The following is a 13,594-nucleotide window of genomic DNA, read 5'->3' on the forward strand; positions in this document are numbered from 1 at the left end:
GGTACATATACATAAATTTATAGGGAAAAAATATAAAGATGTACTCCCGAGAGCAAAAACACCTATCTAGTGATCCAGTACCACAGAGAGCTCCTTTCTTTCTTTCTTTCTCTTTCCTTTAAATATTGGCCTCGCATTTTATGGGGGCTGCTGGCAGCAAAGCCAGAGAGGCGAAATTGCGTGCACGGCCGCATAAATCCCGGCATCATGGCCTGCCAAATAATTTACAACAACGTACGCTGGGAACAGCTTTTTTGAATCAGAACGCCATGCATAATAAAAGAGCCTCCGGATTCATTTGTCTTGTCTCTCTTTCGCTCTCTCCTGGTCAACACATAAACGCGAGCTAGAGGTGTTATTGGAATGGGATCAAAACGTCGAAGATGTATTTTTATATTTTGGCCACACACAAAACATTTCGCCGCCAACAGAAACAGCTAACACTGCATGCATAATATATTTTATTTTTACATCTCCGTCCGCAGATTTATGTCCGACGACAGAGAGGAATGTTAATAAATACATAAATTTGCCAGCGATGTCCTCATTTTATTACACAAATTCCTGACTTTGGAACCACCAGATTTACATTTCATCTTTCCCAATAACATTAATTTTATACGCGATTGTCTTATTTTAAATTCCAAATCGAGGCAGGGATTAATTCGCGCATCCGATAAAATTTTCACTGAATTATTGGTCTACTATAATATTAAGGAATTTATGCAAATTTCTCTGTAATTAATTCTGATGAAACAAAACGCGACGTCTCGTTACCGGATTCTCCGAATTTCCCAAACTCTCGAGTTCACCTGCCGGCAAATGAGAAAGTATGAAATGCGCGACACGCTTGACAACTTGACGAGCTCTCTTTGTGACGTCTTCTGCGAAATATGAGCCGACTTGGCAGCTCCATGCAAAAATACTCGCGAACAGGGGTAGAGATGGTGCCTTTGTCTTTTGGCGAGTATCTCTAATTAAATGAGTCTAATAGTTCTGGAATTCCACACCGGCAACGACTGCTGGATTATTATCGTCTTCGTAAATTTAATTAACGACGTATTGAGTTTCATTGTGAGTGTCCTTTTCAGCTTTTTTATTGGCCGGGGGAAAAGTTCTGAGAAAAAAACAAGGAGCTCGTTAGAAGAGAAATGGTATTGTTTTGGCGCGGGATATGAAAGGATCTTCCTTTTCGTCGGCGTTTATATCGAAAAGCCCTTACACGTATTTTTTTTCATCCACGCTATGGCAATTGGGCAAATATTGGAGTTGAGCTTATTATATTTTATTTTTGTTGTTTTAACTGATCCAGTGACAAAATGCTACAACGCTCTCTGTCTTGTTTGTTTTGCAGCGATGGTGAAGCAAGTAAAGGGCGGCTATCTCCTGCGCCACAAAAGTAAGTATGACCCTTTTTCGCTCTCTCCGCGCCGTTGTTCAACTTAATCTTTTTTGCCGTTTATATATAAAAGCGCGCGGCCGAGCTTATTTTCGGAACGCCGTAAAAACGAAGCACGCGCGCTCGCCATTTTTATCCGTGCAATTAGTGGCTTAAACCTAAAACTCTTTCCGCGAGTGGAGCTTAAAGCGGGATCAAGATTTACGACGAACGGGGAGAATTATTTATTTCCTTTCTTTTTGCTGTGAATAAATCATCTGCGAAAAAAGGCGGATAAAGTAAAGAAAAAAGTTTCCGTTTTCAAGTTGTAAATCAAGGTTTTCATTATGAGTATACCAGTGAGAATTTTGATTGTTTAGAGATTAAACTTTAAATGTTATGAATCTTTCTCAAAAAACATATTCACATATGAAAGCACCAGCTAAATACACTACAGAAGTTAGATTCAGATTTTCTCTGGTTAAACAAGAAGCGACTTTGAGGTAAATATTTAAAATTGAGTAGAATATATTAAAGATTACTGTAAGATCAATATTTTCTTTGGAAAATTAAGGCAAATTTGAATAAATTTCCACTCGAGGTGCTCCTCATGATGAAGAAATCGGTAAATAAAAAAGGTTTTTCCTCTTGCAATAAAAACTGTTTCAACAAGGAAAATCATAGTTTCGTCATAGCAAACGGAAAATAAATTGTGCAAATGGATGATCTGTAAATGAAAGAAAACACTTTTACATGCAATCAAGGATAATTAATTGAATATTAGTTGAAGACAAAAAAATCAAAGAAATATGTGAAGTCAAAATTATTATTATATTCTTCCCGTGCATGAATTAATCAATGCATTATTTTTTCACATCGTTCCATTGATGTGTCAGAACACTTTGCCTTGAAACTAAGCCTGGTGTTGCTTTAAAGGAGCCCTTTAATGTAGAGCGGCACCTCTTCACATGAATTTGCACAAAGGGCTGGTCTTGCTACCCGCATAAATTTCCTCCGCTTTGCTCTGGCCCAAGAGTAAACGGCGAAACTGCCGGCGGCGAGTAAAACGCACCTGGACGAAGCCACCAGGCAGCGCCGTTCTTACCTGGAAATGAATAATAATGACGTTTGTCCAGAAGGTCCGTTTTATTAGCTTCACGTCCTTTCTTCCACCAAGGCTGCGTATTTCCGAGAAGGGAAGGATACTGCGTGTGAGAGGCGTTTGAAATGCTCGGTCGTTTGTCGAAAGAACGTTCTTGAACTTGGTGTACACACATTTCGACCGGAATAGCAAAAGGCTTCTTCTTCCTTTTAGTTTTCTTTCTTTGCTCGGCGCGTTTTCACGCAGCGCCTCTGAATCGCCGAAAGTTTGCCGCGCACCGTCCGCTCCTTTTCCAACTGCTGCCATCCCTAATGGACCCAACAAAGATTATTCGCTACGTGCTGGTGACGTGTGCGTCCCAAAACTGTGCAACAACAACACGCATTAAAACCGGCATCAAAAGCGGCGAGGCCGCTTTTCTGCCCGAATGTATTTTATCTCTCGGATTTAATTTCATCCCTCTCGGTTGGCTGGCGCTATAATTTTGCAGAGATCATTAGTGCGTCGAGTGTGTGCCAGAAAAACTTGTACTTTTTTGCTCGAAATACGGCAAAGCGCATTTGTTCACTTTTTTGCCCCTTTTTGTTGACGGATTTCGAGTGATTTTGGTTTGGACGGATTTGCCAGTCGCAGCCTTTGTGGTTCCCTTGTCTCTAATGACATAGGACGGCTTGCAGAGGAGATGATCAACGAATAATTTTTTCCAAATTAAAATCTGACATGGCTTAATTCATTAAGCTTCAATATGTAATTTCAAATCAACTAATATAGATTTACAATAAACAATAATACTTAATTTTTATTCTAAATTTAAATAGAAATTGGAATTATATAATTTTCTTCGTTTTCTTCTTTATTAAATATTAAATTGTTTAAGATTTTAAAAATAAAATCATTTTGTTGAGAAACCTGGTAAGCCAGTATATAAAAAAATTTCAAGTAATATTTTTAGGTAAATATATAAGGTTAAAAATATATATATATATTAAGCGCTGCAAACTAATTACAGCTAAATAAGTGGTAAAGTGAATTTATCAAATTCAATGGATGATGAAAGTTGTTACTAATAAGAATCATAATATTATATGAAGATGCAAAATTTCAAAATTAATATTATTATGATTATATGTTATTCATATATAAATAATATTAGCTGCGTCGGTGTATTTATATTACAAAACCTTTTTTTATCACGACTGTCTCTTCTTTATCAAAACGTAGATTTTAACCAAGGATTAAATTAAAAGTCATAAAATTAAAAACTCAATAAATTCAGAATGCAAATAGTGCGCACCTAGGTCAAATCAAATAATGCAAAATTGCATATAGTTCTGCGGATAAATTAATCCTGCACATGATATTCCACGAACGAAGTTCCGCAGGACATGAATATTGATATAGCGATTAAAAATAGAAATTGCGAGAGCGAAAACTCTGGTCGGCGGCCGGGCTAATAAAGCCCGGGCCATTTGCTTAATCCGAAGGGCCGTGCGCTCGCCGCATTAATTCCGGTCCGCTGCTTAATTCTCCGTTTCCCAACTAAATTCAGTGACCGACCAATGGTCTCGCCCTGGGCTGTGCAGGCCCGATAAATGCGCGTCCGGTTTGTACACTTGCCCTCATGTAAAATACATGTACGTGATGCACACATAGCCGCAATTAATATCAACCCTATGGTGCCGCCGCACATATACAAAATTAAATTTGAGCTCCTCCGTGTTTTGTGTTTGATTTTCTGATTAACTCGTGAGGCAGATTAAAGACTCAAGCAACTCGATCCTCTCATTAGCCTCGCCTTTGTTGGCTCCGACCGAGCGGATTTTCAGCGCGCGCAAAACAAATCTCTCTGCTGCAGTAACGTGTACATTTTGCAAGAGTGTGTACCTTGCTCGCTTCTGTTGCGCGGAGAGAGCACGGAACCTAGCCATGTGCCATAACCGTTCTGTTGATTTGCGCTATTTGAATAAATACGGCCCTTCCGCAATGTGTAACAATGTGTGCGCTCTAGGGGAAATTCGTTAGGCGGATATTCTGCGCTGAATTTTACCACCGTCTACAATAATGAGCGAAATTTCCACACGCCGAAATTTTGGATAGTTTACACCGACACCGACACAGTTAGTTGGAAATTATTTTATTATTACAAAATTTAACATATATAGAGCCTCCGCTTAAAAAACTGTATTGCTTCTAAAACTGATAAAAAAAAATTTATATTTAGACAATGCATTAAGTTTTTCAAACTTAAAATTAGGATTCTGCACAATTTATCAATTCCATTCAATTTTTCTCGTAACTCAATTTTTAATCAATCTGATACTTGAAAATATATATGAATAAGTCGTTGATAAACATTAAGTATTTTTGCTACTAAAATTTAAGTCATCAAAAAATAAAAATTGAATTATATAGAATCCATTCTTTTTCTTCATTAGAGAAGCTATCTTTTTTTCTAATTTTACTTCATCTTTCTGATAGAACAAATGCATTTTATCTTTTTGTGTACATAATGTGTATATAATAATTACTTCTGAGTTACTTCAATTGATTGTGTTTGAATAGAGACTTATTTCAGTATTTTATTCCTGCAATATAACATTGTTGTTATATAAATGCAATGATAAATTTGAATGGGAAAAAAATGAGCAAATTAAATGCCTTTTTTTATTTCATCTGAATTCAATTTAAAATAAATTGAACATGTTTCAGTCCGTTCTCTTCTACTTTCAATTAAATGCCCCACGACCGGGAAAACACCGTCGGCCTGATTTATTTTACACATATATTCCGAAATGCTTGAGAAAACCGCGTACGTGCATGTGTGCGAGAGAGAAAAGGCCGTCGTGGTGCGTCTACGTTTTTGCAAGAGCGAGCGGCGAGTTGTGCTGACACAAGTAATCCACTTTTTGCTCGAGTTGTGGCGGCAGCGCCCTTATTTCGCGTGGTGCCTGGTTTATTATCACGGATGAAGAGACTGCAGACATCAAAATCCATTCAAAAGATGTCCGCGTAAGCAAATTGCGAGCCACTTTTTCCCCCCGCGCCGCCGCTTGCCAAATTCTTCGCTGCGAATGCGCTCGAGTGCGCCTCGGCCCCGATCCGATTCGAAAGCAATCGGGCAAAAACGCAAAGTCGCACGCGCGCCACCGGCAAAAAGCTTTTCACGAGAAATTTGGCTTTTTGTTTTATTTCCCTTTTATCTCGCCGCCAGCCGAGTGAAAAATATTTTTTTATTTTTTGGCAGCTCACGCGCGCGCGCCTCGTGAGAGTGCGGCGAACACGCGTTCGCATTTCACGTGTGTTTGCACAAGATCGGAAAAGCGCCGATCGCCGTTTGACGGATATGGATGGATTGTGGAAGCGGATCTGACTACGCGAGTTCCAACACATCCATCGCTCTGTCCATTTTTTTTCAGCCCAAACATGTTAAGGCAGAGATTTGTGGCACTCGCGGACTATTTTCCATTATTGCCGCACATCCATGGTTATTGACATTCTGGCTTTTTCGAAACATTTCAACATTTTCAACTGTGCTCTGTGACATATAAATTATATAAATTGTTTTTTTAGCTCACACAGTAAGTAATAAATAAAAATTGAAGCGTGCATAATACTTAAACGATTTTTTCTGTTACCGTCAAACAAAGGATTGGAAAATTAGAGTGGATTTTAAAATTTTAATAAGAGAATAAATAAATATCTTGAAGTTATATTAAGCAGGGCAGAATCAAGACATTTATTTGAAAATAATTTTGCTAATATGGGGATCTCCTTTAAAATTTAATTCAAAATAACAAACGTAAAATAAAAGTTTAAGAAGTAGCTGATTTTTTTTTATCATTTAACCACTTTTGTATATCAAGTAAAAGATTTTAGCAGTAAAATTTTCTTTAATCAGGATCAGGGTTATTTGTAAAGAGGAAACCTGATTCAAATATTTCCAATTCTAATTTTGCCACTTTAATTTCGTATTGAACTGTATCAAAATTTGATGGGAGAGTTAAAATATAGGCAAAATCTCTTAACAAAGGACGCTTTGTTGCCTTCTTTTACTATGTATGTGTCTAAATGAGAATCCCCTGTGAATTTGGGCAAAACTTAAAGCCGCTTCAGATACTCCTGAGAGGGTATTAAAAGTTGTGGACTAACTTTCAACGCGATCAAAATGTCCCTCTTCTAGCCTGTAGCTTATATGTAATGTAAACAATAAGGATTTTCAATACCGTGTTTAATTTCACAAAAAAAAAACTTATTTCAATAATTAATAATAAAAAGATCCACTACTTTTATGTATTCCATTTAATTCAGATTTTCTTCAGCATAAATGAGAGAAACGTTTGGACGAAGTCCAAATTGAGGCAATTTCAGACGAATTGCGGCGACCCAAATGAAGCAGACCGTGGAAACGCTTGAGGATTTTCGGTCTCCGAGAGGGAGAAAGAGAAAAATTGACGGAAAAGGAGCAGGAAAATCGTAAAAAGGCGAGCTGGTTTTATTATTTCGAAGCACAGCACCGTGACCTACTTTTTCTACTTATGAATGTATTATTACGACCGTATTCTTTTTGTTTCTCGAATGGAAACATGCATGACAAGAGCGGTCTGCATTTCATTCATCCACTTGAGCGCTCATTCATTGCCCGGGCGACGCCCTCCGGCGCAAGAAGAGGGAATGCATAGCATTTCCTTCAACTCATCTGCAATCGACCGCTTTTCTGCTGCCCCATAGAAATTATTACATTCTGTGTGCATTCGATGATGCAAGATTTAAGTTCCGAGAACTGACAAAGAGCGGCTTGTCAGTCAGCTCCGGATAATGACAGTGAAACTGATATCATGTGAAAGGCAGGATAAAAGCAAACACGCAGAGACAGAGACGTGCACGCCTCTGTATTGCTGTCATTGACACGCAACAGTTTTTCCAGAAACGCTGCATTTTTTATTACAGCTGGAAATTATCCATATATGCCATTTTTCTATATATGTTGCGAAAGCACGCAAAAGTGAAATAAATGAGGTCAGAATGAAGATTATATACAACTTTCCCAATTTATTTCCGCGGTATAATCATTTTTTTTCTGTTTCACATTCGGAAAAGATTGGCTTAAAAATTTATGTTATTAACCAAATGGAGCGCGGCGGAAAGCAATTTGGCTAAAAATACATCAACTGATCGCGACGGAGTTTGGAGATATTCGTCAGCAGAAGCACCTGATAAATGATAAATTAGCGAGAGCATCTTGAAAATGATGGAGAAGAGGCCGGATTTCGGGCAGCGTCAGCGAAAAAATTCTGTCTCGAGAGAGAGACACGAGTGCTTTTTTCTTGCCGGGGTTGACACGAACTTCTTGCCACTCTCATCTGCTGCAATTTCTCCCCCGAAATTGATGATCCTTTCTTTAATTAATGAAGCGTGTTGTGTGTATATATTTAAACAAGTCAATTTAAAAAGCGGCGAATCGATTACTATGGTGCGAGGCAATTACTCTCTGTAATTCTAATTAGCCGCGCACCGCCACCGGGGCGGCCTTTCATTCGGCAAATCGATCGCGCAGCGCACCGTCACCCACCGCCGCGTGCAATATAACTTCGAGAGCGCGTTTTCTCTTTCCGTTTGCCGCCCTGTTACACATATATTTTTTATTTGCACAAAAATATTGCCGTTTCGCATATTCACGACAGACACCTTGACATACCCTGTGCTCAACCAGTTAATTTAAGTTAAATGTGAAAGTTACCTGAAAATAAGTATAAACGAATAACAAATAAATACAAGTATAAAATTATAAAATCTTTTCGTTAATCAAGAGGTAACAAATTTACATAATTTTGTTATTTTTAAAATTTTATTTGATATTATTTAATTTTAAAATTTTAATTTATGTTCTATACTAGCTGATGAAAATTAATTGTACATCGACTGAATTTTATTTTAAATATATAAATTATATTTTTACCCCATATAGTATATTATTAACATCAACTTCAGTTCATGGCATGAAAATTAACTATTAAATCATATTCAATTCTTTGGGTTTTTTTATGATATAATATTATGATCATGAAAAGTTTATTATTTTAATATCAAATAATGAATAAAAATTGCAGGGAAATTAATTGCATTAGCCATTTTATATCCACAGCCAAGAGATTCGTTTAATATTTCCTTAAAAAACATTTTACAATTGTTACGGTCAAAAGTTATATTATAATTAAATTTTTAAAAAAAATTGTATAATTTTTCAAACCTTGGGAATTATAAAATGGTACTGAAAATCTGAAGTTTAAATAGCATAGGAAAAGTATGGTATGTAAAGAACGAGTTGAAACATATTTCAATTTAGAAACTGAAGTATTTTAATTATTGCTAATGATTAATTTAATTTCCAGGGCATATTCTTATATTATATTTCCTGGGGCAATGTCACGCCTCGATCCGTTTGACAGGAATGAGAAACATCTTTGTAAGAAAGGGTTGGGCCGCGCTTTTTATGCTGAAGGTGCGATCTGCGCAAAGTTTCAGCACACACGAGCAGCACGATTCGAGTGCTGATAAAGCGATGATGTGATTTGCAGGAGGTTCGCAGATGAATAAATTTTCTTGCAGTAAGCAAGACGAAGGAGAAGAAGTACGTCGTCATCGGCGGCGGCGGCGATATAATTTCGAGCTGGAGAGTTTGTGTTGCTGATTCGCCGAATTATTAATGAAGTTATATCTCGATCCTCTCCGCCTCTGGTGCTTTTCTTTGCAAACTCAATTTATATTCGTCTGGTGCCGGTGCCGGCGGAGCAAGCAAGCAAGCGAGACGCCGAGAGATGTTTTTGCATATTTCACAGTGCGGTGTTCGTTCATCGTCAAGTTTCGCTATTGCATTGTCATTCTAATTCAATTCACCTCGCCGTGTGCTCGCTCTGCCGGAATAATGCCGGAGAGCTTCTCTCTCTCTCTCTCTTTCCACCCCCTTCTCCCCGCGGATTCATAAATCTGACTCGATCTACACGCTCGGCCGTGATAATTACAATTTCGTTCCTAAGGCAGGTGTGATAACCCCGTTACGACAGGATAATTTGCGCGTTTGTTAACAACTCGCACTTGCACGTCGAAAGCAGAGTTCATTAGCACCACCAACATTCATCACTGTGGCAGCCAGTTTTATGCTACGATTTCTTTGTAATTTGCCGATAATTGCAGTGTTCTACCCTGATTCTCATTGTTTGATAATTGTAATATATTTCTGTTAACATTGTTGGCAAGGTTATGAGTTGTTATGAATCAATTTTAAAAAGAAACGTTTAACAATTATTTGCTTAAATTTTATTTTGTCTTTAAAAATTTTTGTGGAACTATTTATTTTATTTATTCTTATTATAATTAAAAATTAAATAAATTTCATGTCAATGGGCTTGAGAAAATATTTTATGAAGATAGTTAAATGCTTTTGAATGAAAGAATTTTTTAAATATTTAAATCTTATATTATTTTATATTTGTCATATTCTACTTATATATATATCTGTTTATTAATATAAATATAATGGCTTCTTGCTCAAACACAACTTAAATGGTTTAGCTAATACTGCAAAAATTTGTAAACACAATGTGAAATGATTGGTAGCAATAATTGTCAAATCAGAAGGGAAAAAAAGGAGAAAATTAAATTAACTCCAATATTTTATCTGCACTCTGCAATATTATTGAATTCAAAAGAAAATTAATTTCTCATGTTTTTTCAGCAGCAACAATAAAATGGCATAGTATTATTTTTTTCTTTAAATATAAATCCGTAAGCTGAAAATATTAAATAATTTTGCAATAAAATTCACAAATTTTTCAAGTCTGAGGCATTTTTGACATGAAGAACTTCTTAGTTTTAATAATTATATATTTTTTCAAAATGCGTAACTAGTCTTGTAAATTAAAGAAAAGATAGAAAGCAGTGGTGCTTTCACAACTTGCAATGTAGAAAATAAAAGTGGCAAAAAAAGCTTTGCAACGGAACTTTGAGAAAAAACTCAATTTCATCAAGACAAACAGGAAGCTTCAAAACAGAGCAGCTTCCTGATTAACAACAGGGTGGCTCGGCGCTCATAATATTGACTTTTCCGATCGATGAACGCGTCAGAAAAATGTAATAAAAACGAAAAAAAATGTCTCCGTCAACGGTATGCCCACTCTAAAAAAAATATAAACAGAGAGACGCCGAATGCCATCCGAACTTTTTTGGCGCTCTTTACTGTGCAAAAAATTGTTCTCTGTGATTGCAGATTCCATCGTGTCTTGTATTCTCTTTCATATTTCGTCGTCTTTCACCTTTTCTGTGAGAGAAAAAGTCTGAAGAGCGTTTCCCGAGCACACCTCTAATCTGCGCCCCGCGAGCGGTACAAATTTTGCCGTCTTTTGTGCGGCGCAAATGGAAGAAATTCGGCCCCGGGCACAATAGAGGCTCGACTCATTCGGCGAAAATGTTGCATGCAGGCCGATTGTTCTTGGCAAGCATTGTCTGGCCGACCAACTTCTCTCGCGGAAGCAAGCCTTCCTTCGTTCTGTGCAAAAAGGATATATATTTGCGTCGGCACCCCATTCTTTTATATACATTTTTTCTTGCGCGCAAATCCAACGAATGCACTCCACAGGATTTGAGCGTGACGTGTGTGGGAAGAGCACGAGATGTTGTTATGGCTGTTTGTGCAAGCCATCAGAGCCAGCATGAAATATCTCATCGCGCTCCCCGGGGAAATAAAAAGGTGCGTGTGCTGCTGCCTCGATATGAATATGGAAAACTATGCGTTTGCCTGCTTCATGCCTAATGAAACTTTCATTCCAGACGACGGAGCGCGCGTTTTCAAGAGCGAAAATAGCGAAATAAAAATTTGACGCTAAGTTGAGGTTGCCATTTGAACAACTCCAAGAAACATTGAAAATTTTTAAAAGTGCTGATAAAGCCTTTTCAAATTTTCATAATAGTCACACAGATCATTTTCAATCTGAACTATATTTTAATTTAATTCAACTAGTTTATTTAATTTCAAGATCTGTAGTTATTCATAGTTAATTAATATCGTCAATATAGCCATCAATAATTTAACTGAATCTTTTTTCCAAAAGTGTTAGTTTCTTTCGATCATCAAGTCCTAAGTTTGAAATCGTGAAACCCTCCATTTAAATTATTAAATTATTTTTTAAGTTAAAAGCATGCATGCTAGAAATTGTTATTAATTTCAAAATGATAAACCGCTTTTTACTAAGTTAATAATAAATTTTCACAGTTATTGTGAAAACATTCTGCTATTACTTTTAAATTCAATCGCAACCGAGGAAATTGAAACAACAAAAGTAAAAATACTACTTTTACCACGCCAAACGCGGAACAATAAAATTAATGTTATTTAAAACTTGTATTTTCAGTTGGTATTTTTGAAGTATTCAAAGCATGTGCTCCAGAATCTTATATTTTATAAGCAACTTGTAAACTAAATTTCATAATCAGATTGGAATATAACCTGTTTCAGAAATAAAATATTAAAAAATTTGTGTTGAGTAAGAATTATATCGTATCAATTATTAAACATAATTTTTTTAGTAACTTTTTTAAAATATTTGTAAATTTTATTATATTCAATGTAATTAAAAAATTTTTTAATTACTTTATTTATTGTGTTTTTATATTGCGTCAAGATAAAAAAAAATATGGTTATCTTAGTTCAATAATCTCCATTATCAGTATTTATTATTATTTTCTATAGAAAAAATATTTTGTACTTGTCGTCATGTATATTAAATTGTATAAACGTTCCTTTTCATCCTTTGAACCTGTGTTGGTATTATAGATGATAATTTGCCAAATTATTTTTGAGGCATCTACTTTAATTTTATTTAATCCACCTTCAAATAAATCAAACTGAGAAGTGATGAAATTGTAAATTGTATTTAAAACAAGGTTTACTTAGTTTATTGGCATGAAAGTAAAATTAGCGTAATGTTTTCGTTTCTGGGGTGGCCTCCCTAGTCCCTCTCTGCATAAGAGATGAAAAGAGAAAACTCGCGAAGGGTTGATTTTTCCGGTTCTGAAGGAAGCGCGGCTGCTTTTTTGGCGTACACGCCGCAAAATTTCCACTGCTCTCTGATTAAAGGATGAAACTTTTCGATTCGGTAATTGATTTTGGCCGGCAACGCGAGTTGTGGTGCTGCTGTGTCGGAGAGCGAGGGTGGAAAATTAACTTTTTTCCAGCACAGCGCACACGAATTTAGTTACACTTCCAGCAGCAGGCATATCTCTGCCGGCACGAATTTACTGCTTGTTTTCCGTCATTTAATAACGCGCAGTAAAGTTTCCCGGAGCGAAAATTTCCCACTTTAGAATTAAACAGAAAAAAAACTGGCCTCTTGAAATCGAAATCGCACGTTTTTGCGACTTATTTCTGTGCAACTTTTTACGGTGGACGCGTTAAAAGGGTCTCGTCGGTGATGAAACAAACTTTCGTCCAAAAAGAGAAAGGAAAAAAAGCAGGTCTATTGTCGAGAAAGGGACGAGCCGTGTAAAAAAGCTATTGTTGCACGGCACCTATTTTCCAACTAGCAAAAAATAAATTCAACTTTTCTTATTCGTTTTGTCCCCGCTGCGAAATTAGTTTCGCATGCACAGTGAGGGAATGTTTGGTCCTCTCGTCCAAATAATCTTTCTTTCTCCCTTTTTTGCAATTGACAAATTGACTCGCGCACGTTTTGTTTTTGTGGGTCGCCGGTCGCTCTGCACACACTTGACCTATTTCCCATCGCGCCATTCAATTATTCGATCGCCGCGGGCATCAATAAAAAACGGAAAGGAAATCTGAGTCCTGAGAAAATGCCATTCTGCGCTTTCCAATCGGACACACGTTGTTTTCCTGGCCTACTTTGAAGCCGCTGCAAACTTCTCTCTTACGGATACTTTCAAAGGAGCTCTGCAGCATTGATGTAAAACAATGCTGGAACAGAAAAAAAAATAAAGTCGCTTCGATGGAAATTGGAGTGCATTTGTGCATACCAACACAACTTTTCTCATCGATTTAATGATTGAGTTATAACTCCATGGAGTATTAAAAAATAAATGTGTGCATGTATGTTCACTTGACAGCT

General features: G+C 36.7%; 1 protein-coding gene across 1 annotated transcript in view; it reads left to right on the forward strand.

The window, feature by feature from the left end:
* Positions 1–13,594, forward strand: part of LOC132194276 (uncharacterized) — a 76,327-nt gene that overhangs the window by 13,425 nt on the left and 49,308 nt on the right. Inside the window, exon 2 of the mRNA XM_059615447.1 lies at positions 1,355–1,399. Coding sequence (XP_059471430.1) covers positions 1,357–1,399 — 43 coding nt within the window. The 5' untranslated portion in view covers positions 1,355–1,356. The remainder of the gene's footprint in view (positions 1–1,354; positions 1,400–13,594) is intronic.

This window comes from Neocloeon triangulifer, unplaced genomic scaffold (genome assembly GCF_031216515.1).
Source record: "Neocloeon triangulifer isolate White Clay Creek 2 clone unplaced genomic scaffold, ASM3121651v1 ptg000006l, whole genome shotgun sequence".
Taxonomy (NCBI): Eukaryota; Metazoa; Arthropoda; class Insecta; order Ephemeroptera; family Baetidae; genus Neocloeon; species Neocloeon triangulifer.